Source organism: Lepidochelys olivacea (genome assembly GCF_965140295.1).
Source record: "Lepidochelys olivacea isolate rLepOli2 genome assembly, chromosome: 26".
NCBI lineage: Eukaryota > Metazoa > Chordata > Testudines > Cheloniidae > Lepidochelys > Lepidochelys olivacea.
The window spans coordinates 6,749,805-6,775,447 of record NC_140436.1 but is presented as its reverse complement, the minus strand read 5'-3'; the positions used below and the strand labels follow the sequence as shown (position 1 = coordinate 6,775,447).

The following is a 25,643-nucleotide window of genomic DNA, read 5'->3' as shown; positions in this document are numbered from 1 at the left end:
CAAAGTGACGAGGGAGAGAAGTGGTCGCATATTTGCGTCTTAAACAACAGAGGATGATGCAAGAGGATCGAATGAGGGTTTGCAAGTACACAAAGGGATACAGTATCCCAGGAGAAGAGCAAGGGCTGCTTCCCATTGAGAAAGGAAAGACATACAGCTCTTTTCCCCGTTCTGACCACTACTGGCTGCCTTAAGTGTCTATCTCCAGATATTCCTGCAAGCATGAAAAATGGAGACTGTCAGAGTTTAGGGGCTATAACTTGATGTAAGAGTCCCCACCATCCCCACAGCACAGGTATGTGACAGTGTGCAAACCCCAGCTCTGCCACCAACTGCATAACTTGAGCACCTCAAAGCTCAGACCCTCTCCTACAACGACAAAATATATATGCCACGAGCTCTTTAATGACCACAGTGAATCAGGATCTTGGCTTTATTTCTGACCCAAAAGATTCTATCATGTTAACACGGCCCACAGAAAAATAGCACTTGTTATTAAACACCGATAAAAGGCCTAAATATCTAATATCCAAACTACTATAAATAAGTATTATAAACAATGCAAATTACTTTCCACCATACAACCGACACCAGCTTCTAAGCCCAAAACTGACACCCAGGGCTGCCCTCCCTGCCCCCCCCCCCCACAAGCAGAGGGAGAGATGCCAGAGACTACACGAAGTCCACTAGGAACTTGATTAAAACAAGGAGAAGTCCGGTGGCACCTTAAAGACTAACAGATTTATTTGGGCATCAGCTTTCGTGGCTAAAAAACCCCCACTTCTTCAGATACAGGTTTTTTTTACCCATGAAAGCTCAGGCCCAAATAGATCTGTTCGCCTTTACGGTGCCACTGGACCCCTCGTTTTGCGGCTACAGACTAAGATGGCTACCCCGCTGACAGTTGCTATTGCTTGGAAGTGGAAGGCTCTCCGATACCAAGGTGATGGGCACCAACATAAAGCCTTATGATTGAGATAGAAGAGAGATACTTTGCAAGTCCCCATGGACACAGCATGCCAGGAGCAGCCGGGGCATGGCAGTTTCCCTTGGCACTGAGAACATATCAAGTGCTCAGGAGCGGTGGGAGCCCAGAAAGGTAGCCGAGGGCGTTCACTGCTGCCCCGGGCTCCAATCAGACCCGGGAGGCTTGGCTGGCTGGCTTATAAATGCAAAGCAGGGAGCGTTGCAAAGTGAAAGTGCCTGTGGGCTTCTCCCTGGTGGCCTTGCGGGGAGGGAGATGAGCTCCCGGGCACCCCTTCCAGGGAGGCCGGAGGGACAGGGCAGCACAGAGCCCTCAGAGGGCAAGAGCCTCCCCCAGGGCTCGCTGCGGACCATGCCCCTCTCCTCCAAGCCGCTCACCTCCTTCCTCATCCAGGACATTCTGCGGGACGGTGCCGACCGCGGAGCTGCGGGGCAAGGGAGGAAGAGCCGGGGATGCTGCGGGGCCTCTCGCCCGGAGCCGGCGCCGGACGGTGCAAGCTCCGCTCCCCGGCCGCCGGCGGGGACACCCCTCCCTGCAGGGGTCCCCCCGCCGCCCCAGGAGCAGGCAGGAGCGCCAGGCGCAGGTAAGCGGTGCCCACGCGCGCGCGGCTGTCAGCATCCCGGGTCCCCGTCCCGGCCAGCAGAGACCCAGCAGCCCGAAGCGGGGGCAGCTTCTCCGCCTTGGAGCTCGACCTCCGAGCGCTCGGTTCTCGGGGTGCCGCGGGGGCACCTCCCACTCAGGAGACAGGGGCGCGCACGTGGGGGTCTCTGCCGGGGGAAAGCAATAGAAATAGCCCCTGTCTGCACAGACTATTCTCCCCCCCCCCCCAGCCCAAAAAGAGCTCGGCTCCGAGTTAGGCACCTCAACCAGTGGGGGTGCTGGGCCACTGCACATTCGCCCCACCATTTTGGGGAGAAAAAAAAATAATATATATATGGCCCCGCCTGAGTCCACGGGAGAGCCCAGGAAGACTGAAACAAGAGCCCCCCACTTAGGGCCGCAGCTGCGTGTTTAAAGAGCTCCTGGACGCTCCCTTTATTTGTATTCCGGCCTGGGGAGGCTGCTGCATTCACCATCACTGAATACTTTAATCTAACACCAGGTCTTAAAATCCCATTCCTAGAGTAGAAGCTCTTTGGGACAGGGGCTGGCTGGCCGTTCTGTGTGTGTCCCGCACAAGGGGGTCCTGGCGCATGACTGGGGCTCCACCTAACAATAAAATATTGGCTGGGTTCAGGGTGATGGGCATCTTATTGGGCATGCACCGGCCGAGGAGCCGTTTTTAAGCTGGTGCGTTTCTGGACCTGTGTATTTCGAGGTTGGGGCAGCAAAACAGGAAAGGCTGCAAATCACTGCCGCAGCGAAGGTAATGCTTTCAAGATAGCATGGCGCTTCCTTTAAAGGATGGTGCCATTTCAGTATCAACAAGTTTCTGGCACATGACTGAGGGAGGGGGGTAAGAAAGAAGCTGCTACAATTTTTTTTTTTTTTAAATTGTTGGTGTTGGGGAAGCAGTGGAAACCACTGCACTCTCCAGGGACTGCCACAGTCTCTCTCCATTGTGTGTTTGATATTCAAGAAGGGGGATCAAATGGATGTAAGCTCTTTGGGGGAAGGGACTGATTTATTTTACATCTCTGCAGGACCTAGCACAATCCAGATATTCAGGAACTACTATCATAATAATAAAAGACACTTTAATCAATCAATCACCTTCTTGTGACAAGGGATCTTTCCAGGTGAAATTGGGCCTGACGTTCAAACAAGTTTTCACAAAACCGAAGATCAAGAGAAAGGTTTCAATGAACCTTTCTTTAAGAAGGGGGAGAAATTCCCTGGGAAATGTACTTTAAAAAAAAAAAAATCCCTGACATTGAGCCAGATCCTCAGCTTCTGTAAATTTTCACAACTCCACTGACTTCAGCAGAGCTAAACCAATTTGCACCAGATGAGGCATAACCTATTGTTTCCATCCCAAACATTTCACCATGGGAAACTGGCCTATTGCCATCGTCCATGCTCAATGAAATAAAAAAAACAAAACAAAGTAACAAACTGCGTAAATAGTGACAAGTTCATTTGTTTTTAAGATTCGTTCGGTTTTAGTAATCATAGGTGTCATTTAGCACCACAGTGGAGGGCATTGCTGTTCTTATTTTTAACCTGAGGCTGTCTCTTTAAGAAATCTTTCAAACTGTGGGTTTTAGGTATGGAGGGCTTGATCCTGAAAAGTGCAGAGTACTCCCAGCTCCCATGGTCTTCGATCAGAGCTGTGGGCACTCAGCACCTGTCTGGATAGGGGCTGAAGTGACAGAATGATTCTACTGGAAATAAGATTAAGGTGACGTGTCTGGTTGCTACACTGCTGAGCTGTGATGTGCATCAACGATGCCTTAATTCCTTTGCTCTGCTCTCCTATCACATTAAAACCAGCATGTACCAGCGTGTGTCTTTCACGTGGCAGGTATCCTCCTTATCCCTCTAAACTTGCTCAGCAATGCCATAGCAAAAAGACACTTCTGATCTCGTTACCCTGAATATATCAGAAGTTCAGCCTTCTAGCAGTAAAACTCCCACCTGAATGGTAACTTGCGTAGGGATCCAGATCCTATTCCCATTGACGTCAACCGGAAGCTTTGCCATTCACAGGGATGAGGTAGGACTGAGTCAAGAGCCCAAATTCTCAAACTTGGGTGCCTTAAGTTAGATGCTAAGGGACTGATCCTGCTGCCAATTAAAGCAGTGGAAAGTAGAAGTACCTCTATGGAACTAAGTGGAATGTGTGTGGGAAGAGAACTGGGCCCCTAATTTTATCCTGATCCACCTGAATAAGGGCGCTTTTTCTTTTCTTTTTTTTTAAAAGGCTTCTATCTATCTATCATGGCCTGGTTTCAATGACAGTAACAGGTGCTCAGCACCTCTGAAAATCAGACCCACTGTTATGGGTGCCTGGACATACAACTGGGCATCCATCTTTGCAAATGTTGGCCGATGACGACAAATTACTAGGGCTGCCATTCCCAAGTATTCAAAACTCAGGAGATATGCCTTGAAAAAAAACAAAACAAACCCTACATCATGAGGATGGTGGGGGGTCTTGTTTTGTTTTTTAATTTGCTATATAGTTGCCATCTGAGCCTTTGGGGAGCACTGACTTCACATTTCCAAACTTTTCTCTGCAACATGGGAATAGAAACTGATCTTTTTAAAGTGAAAGCTGAGATTCTCACATAAATCACAGGATTCCAGGATCTACGACTTTAAGAAAATCACCAACTATTGCAAGACTCACAAAATCCCAAAAGTTGGCATCACTGTTTTATTTGTATTACAATCATGCCTAGGAGCCCCAGTCAGGGCCCCATAATGGTGACACCCATTGTGAGTACAGAAGGAAAAGGCATTTTAACAACAGAGGGACATATTTTTAAGAGTCTTTAGGTGCCTAACTCCAACTTAAAGCAATGGGAGTGAGGTGGCTAAATACCTTTAAAAATCTGGCTCAGAGTGAACACTGTATCAGAATTCAGGGGCAGGCGGAGAATTATATACCAAAGGTTTCTGAATTTTTAAGCTCGTGTGAGCATGTAAAAATGTCTCCAGGATGACAATAGAATTGTGTGCTCTCTGCAGGGAAAACGCCTGAGAACAAGCTGTTTTGATTCCTTTCTGGTGTCTAACTCCCCTCTTCCTTCCCCCAGAGGCATATACGGAGACCGACCTGTTGGACTGTGAAAACCCTCTGAAATCCTCACTGAGCAACCAAAGGACCCCGAAGCAGCAAAAGCGCTCACGGGCAGCCTTCTCCCACACTCAGGTCATCGAGTTAGAAAGGAAGTTCAGCCATCAGAAATATCTGTCCGCCCCAGAGCGAGCCCACCTGGCGAAGAACTTGAAGCTCACCGAAACCCAAGTGAAAATCTGGTTCCAGAACAGAAGGTACAAGACCAAAAGGAAGCAGCTAGCCTCAGAACTCAGTGGACTCGATAAGAACTCTGTTTTCCCAGTCCTTAAAGAGGATGATGATGTCTCCAGGGCCGCTCTGATTTCTGTGTGTAACGGCTACCAGTACTATCCCTACCTGTGCTGCTTGAATGGCTGGAGTCCCTCTTTGTGATAACTACAGCTAAAGACTTCAATTTTTCCAAAGAGAAAAGCTCTTTTTATTTTTACTGTTTTGCTTTTTCTAATAAGGGGGAGAAAGCACTTCTGACCAGATTTTCAGTGATGCTGAGCACCCTGCATGCCCTTTTCCCTTCCAGGGAACTTGCAAGGTTCTCGATACTGCTACAAGTCTAGGATAACATTTTCCAAGGCACCTAATAATAAATGCCATGCTTTTGTATAGTGCTTTCCATGGGTAGATCTCACAGTGCTTTAGAAAGGATTACAATCTCCATTCTGCAGATGGGGAAACTGAGGTACAGAGCAATGAAGTGATTTATCCAAGGCCACCCAGGGGCAGAGTCAGGAATAGAACCCAGGCCCCTGAATTACAGTCCACTAAACTATAGTGTCTGCCTTTTTCCCTCATTGAAAGTCAATGGGACTTCGGCTCCCACGTGTTTAAGTCTCTTTTCAAAGTGGGACTTATGTGCTTTGGAAAACTTCAGCCCTCCCCACGAGCAGCGTGTAAAAACTAAGTCATGATAATGGTTTTGCACAGCAATTGTCTCGGCATGTTCATCTAGGCCATTAATTCTGTGACACTGCATAGTATATTTAATATTTAAATACCTGGTCTTCTCAAAACAGAACAAAAGGTGGGATGCTGAATGGGAAAAAAATGGAGTCTGCATTTTTTCCCCATTAAATGGAAACTAAGAGCCATGTGGTCCTAAGGTGAAGGCCGTGAGATGTATTAGAACTATGTCAGCCAACGTGACAAACCCCATTTAAATTACTGTCATGAACTGGTCAGTGCATATGTACACCACTGCTCTTTACTGGCTAGAATTAGAACTGCATAACTATGTGTCATAGCACCTATACTGCAAGTTAAAGTAGCTCAAGCAGTAAAGACCTTTGGTTTGAAGTAGAAAGTTTGTCATTCTCTCTCTGCTGTGTCACAAAGTGATGTGTAGCCACGATGCGCTGCATAGTAACAAACATGAAATACTAGGCGACAACAGAGGTGTTCCAATATGCAATAAATATTGTGGGCAGGATCCTCGGCTGGTATCAATCAATTCTCTGATTCTGAAGGAACTGTGCCAATTTACATCTGCTCTGGTTCTACAGCCTACACACCAATGTATACCACCAGTAACTTGGCAGCATGTACCCAACCAGACGACAGCACAAAATTCAGTATCACAATGACAGATCTGTTTTGCATATCACCACGCTGATGCTGTTTGAACATTAACACATAGAATTACTGTATTAAATAGCTTAAGTTTTCAGCCTTCCTAACAGTTTAAAGAGAAGCAATTCTGTTTGTAAAATTAGATGAGACAATGCAGCCTAGTGCTTCAGAAGAGGCTCACTATTACTGTAAAGTTTTCTTGTGATCACAGAGTTAAATGATCTTATTGTTATTATTCACACTCATCATTTGAGCAGACTAACAGAGGTGATTCCTGCTTCCGTTTGATACATACCATACTAGCTTGATGCTGCATGATGCAGAGCACCTTTTGATCCTGTCTTCTTTTGTGGGGAGTGAGAAAGCTCAGCACTTTGCAGTATACAAGGGAAACATGGGATAAAGCTTTTATGCATGGTTGTTAAATGAATAGTAATATTTTGACCTCTGTTAGTCTGTTCAAAGTAGCAGTGATGGCTTTTAGGAGCAAAGGAAATGCCTGCCCATACGTAAAGTTTGAGGAAACATCTATTGTGGAGGAAATAAAGGTTTCAAAATAGAAATGAAATGAAAATGGGGGGGGGGGGAAATTATGTTAGATCATTTATAATTTCAGTGGACCAAATTCTCAGGTAGTACAAATCAGATTAGTACAAATTAGAACTATGGCAATTTATGCCCTCCCAATTTATGCCGTGGCTTTTTTTTAAAATCTATCAAGCTCTTTATAATGGTGCCCATCTTTGTAGTATTAACCCCCCCCACTACCCCAAACCACAAAAAGCTAAAGACCTAATTTCCCTCCCTTCTCCTCGAGACAGTTGGGGCTGCATATTGTTGGAGTGATTGCTTCCAGAATGGGAAGTGTAATAATTTCTTTTCAGAGACAAGGAGTGTGGGGAAATGAAGTAATATATTTGAGACGACCAGCTTCTATTGGGGAAAGAGACAAGCTTTCAAGAGGACACTGAGCTCGTCTTCAGGTCTGGAGAATTTTTAGAAATCTTATTTTTCATGAAAATATATATTTGAAAATTGATCTTGTGTCTCCCTCCTCCCCCAACACAATAGATCTGCAAACCACACACACTCACAAGTATCCTTACTCATGCCAGGAGACCTGCGGAAGTCCAGAAGACTCCTATCGTGAGCCAGGATTACTTATGGGAGTAAGAGTTTACAGGATCAAACCCATTAAGGTGAACAATTCACCAATGCCACCAATTTATGGTCATTGCCACTGTGTGAATTATTTGAAATACATGAAAGGATAACAGCCTGTTTTCTAACTAGTTGGAATGTAACTTCTAGTATCTCTAGATAACTTTTTTCTGTCAGCTCGTTCTTTATTTAGAACCTATTCATTCTGAAAGGATTCAGTCCTTTCTCTCAGTCAGCATTAAGAGTAGAAGGTCATCTCTGGGCTGTTACAATATGTTTCATATTCAAGCACGCTGCTTATCCACTTTCCAAAAGAAGTGATCATACAGTACTTAGAACAAAAGATTCCTTAGGGTCCTATCTTGGGGCCCTGACTCACTTGAGGAGCCCCACTAACATCGATGGGATAGGATTACTCAAAAGGGGTAATAGCTGCAGGAGCAAGCACCAAATGCAGAAATCCACAGGCACATTTGGCCCCAACTGGGCATACCTTGCACCTTGTTCCATCAGTTACACCAGTGCAAAATGGGTGCAAAACACTTACCATGCTGATTTGGTAGCTTTACATGCCTATTTTGCACTGGTGTAAAGCTCCTCATTCTCTGTTGCCCTGTACCTCGTGTGGTCATTTAAATCAGTGCAAAGTGGGTGTAAAACGTTGCCTAATCAGAATGATACGGTCTGATTCTTAACTCCATGGATCTCCATGAACTTACTTCTGATTCACACCAGTGTAAATGTAGTAATGTCACCTACCTGGTCTGGCTTCAAGCTCTCTGCTGCCTCAGTTTCCCGTCACTTAGTTTCAATTTCCCGACCTCCTCAGGAAGGGCTCACTGCCACACTCAAGTCTCTCCCCTGCGCACAAAATATGGGCAAAATATCAACCACAAAAGCAGTTCCTCTGTCCATCCTGTGCTAGAACGCCCACAGGCTTTCCCCGTTGCCACGGTGGTGAAAGGAGGACTCACCCTTCCCTCCCGTCCCCCTGCTTCAGGGCCCACAGCAGAGTTTTCTCAGTCTTTTCATGGGGATCACCTTCCCCCTTCCCAGCTGGGTCCGATAACTGAGCAGGACTGGCCAGCCCCAGACACCCTGGCCCTTAAAAGGGATAAAGTAGAAGAATATGCACCATAGAGTGTGGCTCACCCATTTTGCACAGGTGTAAATGATAGGACAGTGAAGAATTGGGCCCCATCTGCAGGGCAACAATGGATTTGATCCATTGTTCTTTAGTAGTCATGAAACTGAACACCCACTTGGCTATTTCACCTGTGTCCCAGCTGTTCTGCTCTCAGTTTGTAACCTAGATCAAAACTCTGTTGGCTATTCTCACTCTGAACTGCCACCCTTTGTATTTTTATGAAAATCAGCCCAGTGCAAACGGTTGTTGTTTTTGTATATATATTTTGATACTGTTTTTCCAATGTGTGTATTGTACTTTGGAATAAAAAGTCTGCATTAGAAGTGGGCCTCTGTGGGGTTTGTGGTTTGGGGGTTCATTTTTTTAAATCTCCTTTATGTGCGTTTCGAGTACACGTATTTGGGGCCAAAATCTGGCTAACACACCGGGCTAAGGTGTGCATGGTGTGCATGGTCAGGATCCCTTACTCCCTTCCCTAGTGCACTCTTACCAGGAATAGCAATGGGGCTCGCTCACATGCCATGAATGCAAGGGAGGAAGACAAGCAGCCAGCATGACTCAACACTCTGAAACAGGAGTGGATCTGGTGGGCGAAGGGTCATGGCTGGGGGCCAGCCCAGATGCATGACTAATGGCGCTTACAGGCTGCACAGATAGGGCCTGACGGGAGTCTATCCTCAGAGCTCAATGGGATTCGATAGCTGCTTTCAACTACCTGAAAGGGGGTTCCAAAGAGGATGGCTCTAGACTGTTCTCAATGGTAGCAGATGACAGAACGAGGAGTAATGGTCTCAAGTTGCAGTGGGGGAGGTTTAGATTGGATATTAGGAAAAACTTTTTCACTAAGAGGGTGGTGAAACACTGGAATGCGTTACCTAGGGAGGTGGTAGAATCTCCTTCCTCAGAGGTTTTTAAGGTCAGGCTTGACAAAGCCCTGGCTGGGATGATTTAACTGGGAATTGGTCCTGCTTCGAGCAGGGGGTTGGACTAGATGACCTTCAGGGGTCCCTTCCAACCCTGATATTCTAGGATTCGGATCTGGCTCCAAGGGAGCTCATGCTGCATCCTTAAGATGCCACAGATTCACAGCTCCACCTAAGCATCCCACATTCTGCCTTTCCTAGGTAGAATACCTTCCCTAGCAAGGTGCCTCTGTGTCCCATTTCCAGAAACTTGACTCTGGCTCTCAAAGCCATAATTTAGCCCTTATTCCTCCAGGACCGTACTCCTATGAGTAGTACTTTCAGATGTGAGAAGTCCCACTGAAGTCGACGGGGCTGCTACCACGACTACAGATTACCCACGTGTCACTATTGCAGGATCAGGCCTAATGTGAACGGCAAATTTGCAGGTATCAATCAGATCATCACCCGTCACTGTTAAGAGCAGGCTAACACATAATGCTACCAACGCTGGGTCCGGTCCAGCCAGGAATTGCACATCCTGACACGTGCTGAACCACCTCCATTCTCATTTACTTTAAAGGAGGCCTCAGGAGCCACCACACCTTGCAGGAAGGAGAACAATTCTCCCGCCGCCATTTATTTACGACTCCAAACTTACATCATTCACCTGATTAGCAGCAAATGGATGGCTCTCTAGTGACCAGCAGTTTATACAGTAAGGCGCTTATTCTAGCTAAAACGTATGATGGTTTCACATTTTTCCGTACTTTGAGTATATGCAGAGGCCTCTAAAGGTTTTCAATTTGGATTAACCCTGTAAACTCAACCCAACCCACTCTGCTTTCCAGATAGGAGACAATGCAGCTCTTTATTTTAACACTCGTAGGCTCCCATTCAACAAAAACTTATGCATGCGTTCACCTTTGTGCAGGAGAATAGTTGCATGAACCCAATGGGCCTACTCAAAATGTTTAAAGTTTAAGCATGTGCATGTTTGAAGGTTTGGGGCCTTTGGATGAAATTCACCCGTGTCGTGGGCCAGAGCTATGGCTACTCACCACTGATGTCCCACATAAGCCTTACTTTGAAGCCTATGTGCTGGCTCTCTGTACAGGGGTGAATTTCACCCTTGAAGCTCAGAAATAAGTTCTGTGCTTTTCAGATTTTTTAAATCAGGTATTTTGCATGCTCCAATCTGCAGTACTTTCATCCAAACAGGGGAAAAAAAAAAAAAATAGCAAAAGCACACAGGAACCTCTGTCATAAATTCCACAACTAGGCAGTAAGTGTTTCTTTCAGATGAGTCGCTTTCTCCATCCATCTTCCACTAAGGAGACTTATTCCAGACTGACAAGAAAGCAAAACGAGCCACCTTCATCCATTAAAGTCAATGGAGTAATTGGACACCCAAAGTGAATTTGGGACAATGTGTTTCGGCATTTGGATTTTTTTTTTCTCTAAATCTGTTCACACCACACGGTAGCGTTTCTCCATGGCCCTGCACTTCCCATCCTCATTTACACCAGTGCCAGGTATGTGCAAACTGCTACCATTCTGATTTCGTAGTGCAAGTGTAAAGAACAGCAAAAGATGCCATACAGCACAGAATCAGACTTATGGGATTTGGCTCTGAGCGGATGTCAATTTTACACTAGTGTAACAGTTGATTTCTCTGGAACATAGTCCAGATTTACACTAGCGTAAGCAAGAGTAGAAACGTGTCCGTGTTTGTGCGGACAAAGCTGAACCGAGCTGTGAATCTTCCCTCAAAATGTTTTTTTTTTTATTCATTATTTCTTAATGTTTATTTGTTAACTTAGCGGATTTAAATTTCTGTAAGAAAAAATAGCCATAAAGCCGGGAGCCTAGCACACACACCTGCTCCTTATAAGCCATACATGGCCCTGCTATGTTGCCTGTGGGGTACTTTTTCAAAGCAGTGATGTTAACTGGTTGTGAAAGGCGCACAAAGTACAGCCTTGGAGACTGAAGTCCTGTATCCGTGCAACAGGTACAACGGGAGCAAATTCTGCTCTCAGTTGCACTGGGGTAAATTGAGAGACTAAATTCCTGGACTTCAATGGATTTATGGGGGTGCAACTGAGGGTACGATTTGGCCTTATAGGGCCCCCCCAAATAAAAAATAATAATCTTTAAATTACTTTATGATCAGGTGTTATGCACCAAGCTGAAGTATCTTCTTCAAGAGAGAAGAAAACATAAGGGAACCTTTTGAAACCAACCTTTTGAAACCAGTTTCACGTGGTACAAATTTAGCCCTCATGCTTCTGCATATAGCGAGGGGGCGGGGGTGAGAGAATGGTCTAGAATCCAAGCCCACGTCTCAGCTTTGAGACGTCCCTCCATGGCTACTTGTGGTGGTGGTTTTTCTTACCAGATAAAAGGAACTGGACTGAAATCACCTCATTTTCACCTAAGCTAACAAACCAGCCATCAAGATGGCAGAATTTGATCAAGAGGGACCCCCCTCTTGGGGTGAGAGGGCCCTTCTTTCTCAAAGCCATTTCAGTCTTCAGCCCCAGTGCTGAAAGCACCAAAGAAACCAGACATCATTACAATGCTGATCTTGCAATTAAACGGATGGAGACCACAATTCATTTCACACAAGCTACCACCACTTGACACCAGCTGGTAACAACTTCTGGTCTCCACTGCCCCAGGATGCACTGGAACTAGTGGCCTAGAGGTGAAAGGCTCCTCAGCCCATTATTAATCCCTTAACACAAGCCAATCCATTTCACAAGATCCACCCTACTTGCCACTCTTGTCTGAGAAGTTTCTTTTGCAAACCTCAAATCCACCACGTGTATTAGACTGACTTGCTTTGTGTATGTGTAGTTGACAAGAGAGGTGGGGCTATCTTGTGATTTGAGCATGGGATTAGGGGTCAAGGAGCTAGATTTTTAAAGGTATTTAGGCACCTAACGATGCAGACAGATGCTAAATGTGCCCAGGCACTTTTCTAAGTCCCATTAGATGCCTAGCTGCATTAGTAGACACCTTTCAAAATCTGGTCCCAGATACCTGGATCTATTCCCTGCTTTGCCAATGACTCACTCGGTGACCTTGGGCAAGCCACTTTGCCTCTCTAGACCTCAATTTCCTCCTCTGTAAACTGAGAATACAAAAGCTTTTGGATTCACGTGTCAAGTAATATTGGTGCTACCCGTCCCAGGCGTTAGATTTTTGCCAGCGTTCCAAGGAGCGTGTATGCATACACTCCTGGCACCAGTACCTCTCCAAAAGCCGATTCTGGGAACCAGGTAACATCGCACCCACTGTGATCACGTCCACATCCAGAGAGGCAACTCGCAGCACTAACATCCCAACTTGATTTGGCAAGGAACCCACAGATTATTTTGCAACTCCTGCCATTAAGAATTTGTTGGCTGACTGCTGCCTAGAGACAGCGAATGTTCGAGTTCTGTATAATTTTTCCTCCTTTGCAACTCTTTTCTGTTGAATCCCCCAAGAGCTTTTCTACAGGGGACAGTAAGGCTTCCTTCCCGCTGATACTTTAACACAAAGCACAAGGACACAGAGAAAAAAAGGGCTGTAACGTTTTGATATCCACATAGTCCAGTGGTAAAGCATTAATGACAACAACAGAAAGGACCAAGCAAACTCTTGCTGTGATAAATTTCCTCTTGATTAATACAGAAAAGAAAATCCCACCCAGACTATGGAGACATGGAGTTTTAATCAACCTTTACAATGCAGAACTCCTGTTTCTAGTAGTGCAACAAACATCATTTAACATCTGTCAGTTAGAGTCAGGCTCCATAGCCAACATATATCAATCAGGATTAAATAGTGTCTAATGCTGACATAATATTTACACTTGTTTCTGCCAAGCCATTTAACACAGCAAAAAAAAAAAAAAAAAAAAAAGGGTTGTCATTGGATAACGTAACTGTTGATTAACATTTGCATTCAATAATCCACACACTTGGCAAGCAGCCCCAGGAAGGGAACCAAGAAAAAATTCTCTCTGACCTAAATCAACATTTGCAAACCAGATTGATGGCAAGCAGTTAATTCAGTTGGGCTAACAGTCGGAGACAGGGGGCATAAAGAGTACAGAGACATCGGAATTGCCATAATAGATCAGACCTGTCCTTCATCTAATGCAATATCCTAGCTCTGAAAGTGACCTCTACTACCTGAGGAAGGTACAAGAAACCCTGTAGGAGGGGGAAATATGGGATTACCTACCCTATGGAAAGTTTGCTCTGACCCCCAAAAGTTAGAGGCTGGTTTAAGCTCTGAAGCACGAAGATTTCAAATCTTTTCCAAAACCAATCAAATATAGGGTGAAATCGATCCCTGGGCAGAGGATGAGCCCAAGGCTTATACACTATCCAAACTCTACATCAGACCTCAAAATAGGGCTTACGTGGGACAGAAGTGCCCCAGCCCTTTATACAGTGAGAAAGCTTAGGATCACATTCAGGCAGGTTTTACGCACAGCATCATTCAAAACTTTAGATACAAAAATGGAGAGGAATTATTTAAGCTCTGTACCAATGTGGACACAAGAACAAATGGATATAAACTTGCCATCGGGAAGTTTAGACTTGAAATTAGACGAAGGTTTCTAACCATCAGAGGAGTAAAGTTCTGGAATAGCCTTCCAAGGGAAGCAGTGGGGGCAAAAGACCTATCTGGCTTCAAGATTAAACTCGATAAGTTTATGGAGGAGATGGTATGATGGGATAACATGATTTTGTCAGTTAATTTATCGTTTAACTATTCATGGTAAATAGGCCCAATGGCCTGTGATGGGATGTTAGATGGGGTGGGGTCTGAGTTACTACAGAGAATTCTTTCCCGGGTATCTGGCTGGTGAGTCTTGCCCATATGTGCAGGGTTCAGCTGATCGCCATATTTGATGTCGGGAAGGAATTTTCCTCCAGGGCAGATTGAAAGAGGCCCTGTGGGTTTTTCGCCTTCCTGTGTAGCATGGGGCATGGGTCACTTGCTGGAGGATTCTCTGCACCTTGAAGTCTTTAAAACATGATTTGAGGACTTCAATAGCTCAGACATAGGTGAGAGGTTTATTGCAGGAGTGGATGGGTGAGATTCTGTGGCCTGCATTGTGCAGGAGGTCAGACTAGATGATCATAATGGTCCCTTCTGACCTTAATATCTATGAGCCTATGAGCATCCACCAGATAATCTACACCTGGAGCAGACGTGCTCTGTCCCCATCCCAGCTCCTCCATCAATTGAAATTCACACACAGGGACACTCTCTGACAAGGAACATACGAGTCAGGGGACAGAATTCATAAGTTTATAAGGTTTGCATACATGCCAGGCAGATTATTCATGGCTAGGGTGGCCAAGTGTGGAAAATCAGGATGGTGGGCCGGGGGGTAAATAGGCACCTATATCAAAGACAAAGCCCTGCATATCGGGACTGTACCTATAAAATCGGAACATCTGGTCACCCTACTCATGGTGCTGGAAGGGACTCTCTTCAAAGAGGGGCTAGTTTTATGCTGTCACTAGCCAGAATACAGAGTCCTGAAAATTCTGCATTTCATGGGCCTAATTTTGAAACACGGCCTCCAATTTTGCATTCAATGTTTTTGCATCTGTGTGATGCCCAACATCTTGTCCGACACTGGGGATTGAACCTGGGGCTAAAAGCTTGTGATGCTACAGATTGAGCTAAAGAACCCGGGTTCCGTAGCCGGCAACTGCAACAATTCACATCCTCTGTGGATTGGCACATGCCACAACGGGTTATATCTGTTTTTGGTACCGAGGCTTAAAGTTAAAACAAGTGGTTAAATGATTTACTGTATGGAGGCTGGAGCGTTCCCCACCTTGCAGCACTGAGCCTGTAAAGTGCAGGAGCCACTAAGCAGCTTAAGTGTCCCAGCCACGATTCTGACGTACAGACTCCACCACGTACAACTTAGAAAAGAAGAAAGGTACTCTGCAGAAATGGCAAAGCACAGATTTCCAGTTGCACTTGCACGATCTTCCCATGGGAAATTACACTGCGTGACTTCACAGAAACTTCAGCAGATTCTTTTTTTCTTTTACGAAAGAAATCGGCTGCTTGGATTTAATATGGAACATCATGGCGTGAAGACAAACAGAATAAATCAACAAAGGATAGCTACGGAGGCATTTCCAAACACGTCCGGCTGCAATAATTTACAGAGCTCTTCGCTCTTAGAAAAGACGTCTGTTCTTTAAACTTAAGTATTGTCGTTTACAGAAAACAAAAAGGAAATGCACATCGACTGGTGTTCTGTTGACAATCTCCAGCCCAAGAAGAAAATCAGAGTAGAAAACTTTAAAAAGCCTTCCTGGGACCTTCTGCACATTCTCAGCGTCAGGTTTATGAAGCCCAAACTGGCTGACTCCAGCAGAAGGGTAACAGAGCATTATGGGAACTGTTTCATTTGTGATCCCAAGACCAGAAGGTGGGAGGGAGGGGCAAAGGTTTTAACCATCTTTGGGCCAATCAATCTGTTCTGTGGCCTCCCGAGTAAAATTAGCTAAGGTACTTATCTAGCCCCCATTACTGTTGTATCTGAGAGCCTCACAATGTTTAACACATTTATCCTCCCAACTCCTCTATGAGATAGGAGAGAAGTGCTATCTCCCTACTGCAGAAAGACTAAGTGACTTGCCCAAGGTCACACAGGGAATCTGTGGCAGAGCAGGGAACTGAAGCCAGGTCTCCCAAATCCCAGGTTAATGGCCTAACCAAATGTATGTCCTCACAGCAACAGCCCCTACAAGCCATCCATTAGGACAGCTGAAGGGAACAGTGTTGATGCAATATACTTACAGTTCTGTAAGGTGTTTGATTCGGTACCACATGATATTTTGATTTAAAAATGAGAAGAATATAAAATTAACATGGCACACATTAAACAGATTAAAAGATGGTTCATTGATAGGTTTCAAAAAGGAAATTTTAAACGGGGAATTGCCATCAAGAGGGTGTTTCTAGTGGGACCAGTACTTGGCCCTATTGTGTTTAACATTTTTATTAATAACCTGGAAGAAAAACATTAAAATAATCACTGATGAAGTTGGCAGCTGATGCAAAACTTGGGGGAGTGGTAAATGATGAAGAGGACAAGTCACTGCTTCAGAAAGATTTGGATCGCTTGGGCTCAGGCAAACAATATGCCTTTCAGAACAGCTAAATGTAAACGTACACATCGAGGAACAAGGAATGTCAGCCATACTTACAGGCTGGGGGGCTCTATCCTGAGAAGCAGGGACACTGAAAAAGACTTGGGGCTGTGGTGGATAATCAGCTGAACACGAGCTCCCAATGTGATGCTGCGGCCAAAAGAGCTCATGTGATCCCAAGATGCATAAACAGGGGGATTTCGAGGAGGAGTAGAAAGATTATTTTACCTCTGTGTTCGGCACTGCTGCTGGAATCCTGTGTCCAGTTTTACTGCCCACAATTCAAGGAGGATGTTGATAAATTGGAGAGAGTTCAGAGCACAGCCATGAGAAGGATTAGAAAACATACCCTACAGTGATAAACTCAGACAGTTCAATATATTCAGCTTAACGAAGAGAAGGTTCAAGGGTGACTTGATCACAGTCTAGAAGTGTGGAGCAAATATTTAATAATGGGCTCTTCAATCTAGCAGAAAAAGGTCTAACACGATCAAATGGCTGGAAGTTGAAGCTAGACAAATACACACTGGAAATAAGGTGTAAATTTTTTAATAGTGAGAATGATTAACCATTGCAACAATTGACCCAGGGTGGTGGTGGATTCTCCGTCTCTGACCATTTTTCAATCAAAATTGGATACCGTCTGTAAAATCTGATCTATGGATTATTTCAGGGAAGTTCTACGGCCCGTATTGAACAGGAGGTCAGGCTAGAGGAGCACAGTGGTTGCTTCCAGGCTAAGAATCTATAAATGTAAGTACAGCATGCTCCAGCCACGCTCCTTAAACTAGGAGCATTAGGGCCATTGAACAGCAGTTCTGTGCTACCTAGGAAACTGTACTGAGAGAAATGCAGAGGTATAAGAAATGCCATAATGGATGAGACCAGTACTCTCACCCAGCGGAAAGAACACGGAACTAGGATTCAGGAGTCCTGGGTTCTATTTCAGGCTCCAGCCACTGGCCTGCTGGGTGACCTTGGGTAAGTCACTTCCTTGCTCTGTGTCTCAGTTTCCCCATCTGTAAAATGGGGTGACACTGAGCTCCTTTGCAAAGCACGGTGAGATCTACTGATGAAAAGTGCCATATAAGTAGGCCCTATCCAATTCACAGTTAATTTTGGTCAATTTCTCGGTCATAGGATTTTTTAAAATAAAAAATTTCATTATTCCAGCAATTTAAATCTGAAATTTCACAGTGTTGTAATTGTAGGGGCCCTGACCCAAAAACGAGTTGCCGGGGGGTGGGGGTTGCACTACTGCTACTTTTACCTCTGTGCGGCTGCTGGCCGGGATCCCGGCTCTGAAGGCAGAGCCGCCGCCAGCAGCAGCGCAGAAGGAAGAAGGGCAGCATGGGATGGGATCGCCACCCTTACTTCTGCGCTGCTGCTGGCGGGGTGCTGCCTTGAGAGCCAGGCGCCTGGCCAGAAGCTGCCGTTCGCCGGCCACCCAGCTCTGAAGGCAGCAGCGCAGAAGGAAGGATGGCAGTACAGCAACCCCCCTAAAATAACCTTACAACCCCCCTGTAGCTCCCTTTGGGGCCAGGACCCCCAATTTGAGACACGCTGGTCTCCCCCGGGAAATCTGGGCTTGTGTGTGCTTTTACCCTGTAGTATACAGATTTCGTGGACCGTGACGAGTTTTTCCATTGCCGTGAATTTGGTAGGACCCTATATATAAAAGCTAGGAATTATCCTCCTCCTCTAGTCCAGTACCCTGATGAACAGCACGAGGAAAGCCTTTTAGCTCTCAGAGATGCATGCAGGTATGTCCAAATTACGAAGATTCATACAGCACCCACACACAGTATCCAGGCAATAAAGCAAGATCAGCAAAACCGAAACGTTACAAGCCCCAAACAATGCAATCTGCACAGCACAGCAATGGAACAGAACCAAGAGCTACAATATACAAAATTACCCTGGACAAAAAAAAAAAGTGCTCCTGTTCTAAGTAACTTATTTTGATTACAGCTTGTGTTCTGTCGACACAATCAACATGGCCAGCAGCCCCTTGAAGTTCAGCCTCTTACAATGCCACAGTGTTCTCCAGTTTGTAAAGGAGAAACAACCTAGTAACAAACATCAATGATAACTATGCTGGGAGATGGAGTTGGAGGTTACTGGGGCCACAGCTGTTGTTACTGCCTTGTTACTTTCTAGCTCGGGGAGTTCTGCAGCGCTGTGGCCCAGATTTACAAGAGAGTTCAGCACCATTTAGGCACCTCAATAAAGACCAGATTCTCCAAAGTCCTCCGCACCCACAAGAGGAGTCAGATTTTCAGACAAGCTCCACACCCAACATGCTGAGCTTTCTGGGGAATCTGGCCTCATTTGTGGGTGCCGCACACTTGAAAAATCTGACTTTATGAAGAAGATTTAAGCTCACAAAATACAGTCTTCTTGGGAAGTTAAATTCTCATGACAGGGTTTGGTAGACAATTTAGGTCATTTCCAGAGTCTGATTGTTAAATCCACTTGTTGAAACCTCTGTGGTGATTAATCAAACCAGTTCAATCTGTAGCCGAATAGGGAGGCTCAGCACATTTATTAGAAAATTGCCCCAGATTTGTCTTGTTAACCCACTTGGGCAGTTTGATTCTCAGCAGCAGGTTCACAGACACTACACTTCATTTGGAAATTCTAATTAGACTAAATTGTAAAAAAAAAAAAAAAAAAAAAAAAAAAGCCACAAAAATGAATTATGCGTCTGTATGATGGTCATTATTTGCTTTACATTTGCACCTACAGGTGAGACTGGGCACCATCGTGCAAGGCACTGTACAAATACATAATGAGATAGTCCCTGCCATGCAGAGTTGCATTCTAAATAGACAAGCACAGAGTGGGAGAAAGGAAGCATCATTAGCTCCATTTTACATATGAGGAACTGAGGCAGCGATAGATTGAGTAGCTTATATACTTGTCACACAGAAAGCCTGCTCTGGGAACTGAGCACAGATCTCCCGAGTGCCTTAACACCCAAGACTATCCTTACTCGGTGTTTCGAACATCTCACGATACCCAGCCACTTCTTTCAGTGCAATAGTTCATGGTAAATCAATTTTCCTTCCATCATCCTCGTCTGGATGCTTTGCCTTGGATATTGAGGTCTTCAAAAAAGTATCGGGATTTAAGGAGATTGCTGAAGCTCTTGGGTACCTGGCACAAGAGTAAAACACATACCCCTGTGCCAGGTGAACCATCTTCCCGTGAAACACTGGCAGGTTTCCGAACACCGTGGAGTCCTGCAGTAGGAACCTATAATCACAGGGTTAATGTGAGCCTGGCAAATACAGCTTGGGTGGAGGCACCAAAGGCTCTGTCACTGCCCTCAGGGAGAATGGAAGATCTCATTTGAAAAGGGCTTGCCTATGTGGGGCAATTGACTGGCATAGCTCTAGCAGAATAATTACTTGTGTAAATAAGCCTTAAGACAAGGGTGAGAGCTCCTGGAATTCTGGGGTGGAGGGCATACCTCCTTTTGTCAGCTTTCTACAGTAAACATGGCAGTTGAAATGTCTATAGCTTCCTTCATCTGAGGATCTCAGAATATCCCCCAAAGACTGCCTATATATGACCTGTGTAGGGGGCCTCCCCCAACCAGCGTGGAGCTGACATAAAAGGTTCTACCCCAGCTCTGTTCCCAGCCCCAGCATAAGGGGCAGATTGGGGACATGGTCCAGTGCTCTGCACTTTTCTATGGCTATTCTCTACCTTCCTGGTGACATGGGAAGCAGAGCATAAGCTAGAGCAGCCTTGAGGCGGGGAGGGGAACTGGGAATCAGTCCCAAAGAATTTGTCAAGGTCACATAGAGCTGGGAGCAGAACCCTGACTCTCAGCTTCTAGCTGTAACCACTAGCCTACAGACATAATGGCTGATCACACTTCAGAAGGAGCCACTCCTAATTCGAGTGAGTGGTGCACTTCAGTGCTGGAAACAATGCCAGACTTTCCCCTTGAGCGAGTTTGTTTTTCAGCTGGGTTTGAAACCAACAGAATGTGGGATTATCAGGCCCTTTATGCCAGGAAGATAATATTAATCCTTTTTAGAGACTTAGAGTGCTGAAGCTGCCAGGATCTGTGCCAATATGTCTCTTATTTGTTTTCTTCTAGGTGTTGCCATGCACAAGTGGGAAGGGGGGCGGGAAATGCAGAATCCTCATTTCAAAGCTCAATTTTCATGTTGAAATAGAGTTTCTGGCACGTACTAGCCACTTGTCTCTCAGTTCAAATGTCCATGCCATTGAGAGCCATAAGGTACATGCAACGGACTGAAGCCTATCTGATTTTGCCATCCAGAGTAGCTGAGAAATATCACCTGGTGCTATTCAGCCAAAAGGTCTCGCACATTCTTTAAGCTTGCAGACCTCCTCTTCTCCACCAGCCGATTTAAAAAAAGTAATTGCCCCCATTTTAGAGAAAGACCGTGGGCAGGAAGTTAGGCAGAGAGGTAAGATGGCTTGTCAGGAGAGAGAGAGAGAAAGAGGTCTGTTCCTTTAGGAACTCTGGAGATTGCTTATCTGCCGGGCCAAACCGTCCTACCAGTAGGCCAAGTCCTTCCAATCGTCTCCTCAGGATTGGGGCCCTGCATGAATCAAGGGTCCGGTCCGTTTGCTGGATCAGGACGACGACCCTGAGCGTTTTCTTTGTCTGCGGGTCTCTGGAGAATCTAGTTTGAACCACTATATGTTAGAGAGCATCGAGGATGATGAATCTCAAAAATCAGCCACAAGGAAAGATGCAAAGATCCTGAGTGATGCAATGTGCACTTTGAAAACTGGTATTTTGTGTGAGATCTGGAATGATCTTCTTCAGCCATTCAGCAAGTGCAGTCTAAGCTTGCGAAGTGCTCAAATTGACCTTTCCACTGCTGTAAACCTAACGAGGAGTCTTGGAACCGTTCTTCAACAAAGGCGGGATAGTTTTGATGAGTATGAAATTCAGGGGGCTGCAAGGTCTGCTAACCATGAGTACAAGTCAGCCAAACGCCATAAAAGACAGAAGACATGTGACGATGCAACTGCCCACTAATTCAGTGACAAGGAGGCCTTCAGAGTTAATAACTTCATCACAGTCATCGACCAACTGAAGAGTTCATTAGAACATGGGATCGAGGCTTACGAAAACACTGACAAAACCTTTAGCGTACTGACAGATTTTTTTACCTAACATTTCATGTTCCGAAGTCAGTGAAGGTATCAAATGTCTGTGTCAGAAGTACCCGGACGATCTCCCAGTAGATTTTACCAAAGAATTTCTTCCATTTGTTGAATTCACCTCACCCTCAGAGACAGAGAGAAAAGGCGACAAAAGCAAATCTATTTGGATGTGCCGAGTTATCACTGAACCCAGTGTGCTAGAATGTTTCCCACATGTTGAAACTGCCTTACGGCTGTATTCGTCACTCACGATCATTAACTGTAGTGGAGCACGTTCCTGCTCTCTGTTCACAACGGTCAAAAATGCCCTCGATCCACCATGACTCAAGAGCATCTCGGTGCTTTGTTGCTCTTGAGCACTGAGAATGAAATACCTTTGCCAGACCTCGAGAAGAGCTCTGTGGAGTTTGAAAACTTGTCTCTTCCACCAACAGAACAGTCTCTCTCATATCTCATGACCCACATAACTACAACAACACTGAACCCATCTGTTGTCTCTGGTCTTAGATTATAATCTCTTTGGGGACGGGAACAGGCTTTTTGTTCACGGTTCTAGGAGCTGCACAAATGTAGGAGTCCTAGAGTAGGACTAGAGCTTTCAGGTGCTACAGTAATACAACTAACAAACAAACAAATCAGATCAGACCATCGTGCCATCTAGGCCAGTTTCTTGCCCCTGAAAGTAGCCAAAGCCTTATGCTTTAGAAAAAAAGGCGAAGAAATCATGTTTTGCACACTGCTTCCTCAAGGGAGTAATTCCTTCCTGACCCCCTACAAGTGATCAATTCTTGCCCAGAATCGGAGATCAGAAAAAGGGATACCCTCCAGAGAACATTTTGCCTTACCTAGTATTGCTACAGACATTCTTTCCTTTCACATACATATCACCTGAGACCTCTGCCATTATTTAGTGAGCTAACAGGATTCTACCCCTCCCTGGCTTTTGCTGGGTATTAACATTACGTGAAACCTCCTTGCCTTCTATTTGTTCTAGTGAAAGGAGGAATTATCATTGTATTTATCGAATACAATTTCTTTCATCAGGTGACCGTTCATCTCATTTGCAATCGCAAGGCAGACCCAGGGGCACAGATCAGCATAAACTTCTCTACATACAGCTTGTTAAACAGATACTTGGAAAAGGAGATTTTTAGAAGCATATAACGGGGGAAAAAGCATTCCGCCTGCCGCACAAATAACCGCTTGGGTTATATCTCCTTGTGGTTTTCAGTTTCTAAGAGGAAGGATAGGAACTCTGAGCATTTCTCTGCTTGATCAGTTTCCTCCAGGAAGGCACACAGCTGCCAGCAAATTATGAAAAGCAAAAGTAAGCACTGGGGCAAAACATTGGCCCCACATACAAATGCCTACCCGAGCTAGCTTGAATCCAGCCAGCTTAGGTAGCGATAGCAGTGAAGACAGCACAGCATGGGCTTCAGTGTGGGTGGGCTAGTTAGCCAAGCACATAACAAGGGTCCAGGCTTGTATTAGTCACATTGAATCCCATGTTGCGCTATCTTTGCTACTATTGTTACCTGCACTAGCTAGAGTCAAGCTCGCTTCGGTAGGTTATGCCCAGCTTTTGCTGTGAGGACATGCCAAGAGGCACTCCCTCAAATGGATTCTAGGCTATAGTAGACTCAAATCAATGGTTTTGAACTAGGGATGAATCTGACACTTCGATCTTTTCCTCTCAGACCCCTTAGAGACACACACATAGGGCCAGATTCTGATCTCATCATTGTAAGTTTATTTAAAGTGCTACCTGAGCACAGGCTGGGGAGATAAATAGAGGTGGTACATTTAAAGGATCCTCATTAAGCATCCGTGTCAACACTTTGTTGGGTTGAATGGGGCATGTAAAGGTTATTGTTTCAGGCTGCCTGCAAATTCAGGCTTGCATCATCACATCCGTTCATGTTTTCAAGGTCACCTTCACATCTGTCAGAATTAGAGATTGCCTGGAAAACATGACAGGAGCCATAAAAATAAAAAGTAAGTTCTTGTCAACAACTCAGTGCAGTCTGAGCCCTGACAACAGTAACTGAGATGTGCAAGATGTCCGTAGTGAAGTCTGCTCTCCAGTTCTCCCAGGTTCTGCAGCTCTGGCTTGCTCTCTCTCTCTCTCTCTCTCACTGGACCAGCTTCATTGGAACGACTGTGGATTTACATCCACATAACAGTCTAGACTCAATCCGGCCCAAAGGCCTTACGAGGGCCGAACCCAATTTCAAAGTAGTCCTTGTTTCATTCTCACCTGACTCACACCCACTGTTGTTACTTCTCACAAGGGTCCCTTCTCCAAAAAACAATCCCAACTCTATGGGAAAAATCCTCCTGATCTTAGTGAAATTAGGGCCTGACCCCAATAGTTCTGGAACAGAGCATGCTCCTGCTGGTAAAAAGTGCTACATTGACATCTCTGGAGTCGTAGGGCCAGCGGGTGCAAGTTGCCATATTGCTATAGCTCAAGTGTGTTTTTAAGAGCACCCAGACAGCAGCATTAAAGTTTGCTTAAAAATAGATAAATAAATACATAAGACCTGATTCTCAGAGCTAAACTCGTATAAACCTGGTGAAAGGGAGCACAGGACCAGCCCCCTATGACGTCCTCTGCTTGTCCATTGACCAGGTACAGGATGCACGTTCCCCTCCACCACCCAACACACACACTTGTCCACCAAGAACCTCTAAAGGGATGAGAGGAGAGTTCACTCTCCATACTTCATTCAGTCACGGGCACTCTCTCTGCTGAGTCTCCTAGAGGATACTATTGGGGTGGAGGGGAAGACCATGTTTTAGTGAGGTAGACGCTAGAGCCAGCTAGAAAAAATAAGACCAGCACCGATGAAGCGAGCTGTAGCTCACAAAAGCTTATGCTCAAATAAATTTGTTAGTCTCTAAGGTGCCACAAGTCCTCCTGTTCTTTTTACCAAAGGTAAGTTACTCTGCCAGCAAACCTCCATCTCCTCATAGGGTGAAATTCAACCCCGTGCAGATATTCGGTATAAGGCCAGTGTGCGCCATGTGTGTCCCTCAAGCCCTCTAAGGAGGGTGTTAATGATGCATAGGGACTTTGGGCTGGTCCTCTGCAAAGGGAGGAGTTTCACCTTTGTTGGATTATTTCCATCTTCTTTCCAGAAAAGCATCATTGATACCTTCCCCTCTGTTCTGACACATCGCTGGGCCGTCTACTCAAAGTTTCAGAAGTACAGTGGAGTTACTCCGGTTTAACTAGAAGCAGCACCTGGCCCTTTGTGCCATTTTGTTGTTCTGCAGCCTGACCCTCTGTCTTGTAAACAGAAATCTGCATAGCCAAATATATGTTTTCATTCTCCCAGACGACAGAATAAGAGAGCAGGTTGCAGGTGTGTCTGGAAAAAAAAACTTTTCATACTCTGTACGCAGTATCTTGTCATCCAAGGTAAACACATGGCTTAATGCAATTTCAAGGGGGAGGGAGGGGAAAGAAGGGGACATATTTGCCTTTACATTAAAATTTCCTTTAGTGCCGGAATAATATTTGATGAGAAACAAACAATGAAACAAACTAGATGATAATCACATGCGGTGAACAAATACTGCTCAGATCCTGGATTGATCAAATGACATAAAGTAATAAAAATCCAATTGATAGAACATTGGCAGCCCGGGACAGGAATGGTTGTACATGTCCATAAACTGGTACAGCACGTGATGTAGATGTGTGATCAGTCAAGGGTGGATGACAATTCTTTCGCAACAAAAGGTACATGGATCTTTTAATTCCCCTGCCTCATGGCTCCACTCA

The 25,643-nt window shown here is 45.3% G+C and overlaps 2 protein-coding genes across 3 annotated transcripts in view; one reads left to right on the top strand and one right to left on the bottom strand.

The window, feature by feature from the left end:
• SLC25A37 (solute carrier family 25 member 37) overlaps positions 1–25,643 on the bottom strand; it is a 137,999-nt gene that overhangs the window by 67,654 nt on the left and 44,702 nt on the right. For both annotated transcript variants that reach the window (XR_014709732.1, XR_014709733.1), the window contains exon 2: positions 8,214–8,315. The gene's annotated coding sequence lies outside the window, so the exon portion shown is untranslated. The remainder of the gene's footprint in view (positions 1–8,213; positions 8,316–25,643) is intronic.
• On the top strand, positions 1,213–6,824 carry NKX3-1 (NK3 homeobox 1). The gene is made up of 2 exons (XM_084615375.1): positions 1,213–1,568; positions 4,687–6,824. The coding sequence occupies exons 1-2, from the start codon at positions 1,241–1,243 to the stop codon at positions 5,100–5,102; spliced, it is 744 nt and encodes a 247-aa protein (XP_084471501.1). The 5' UTR covers positions 1,213–1,240; the 3' UTR covers positions 5,103–6,824.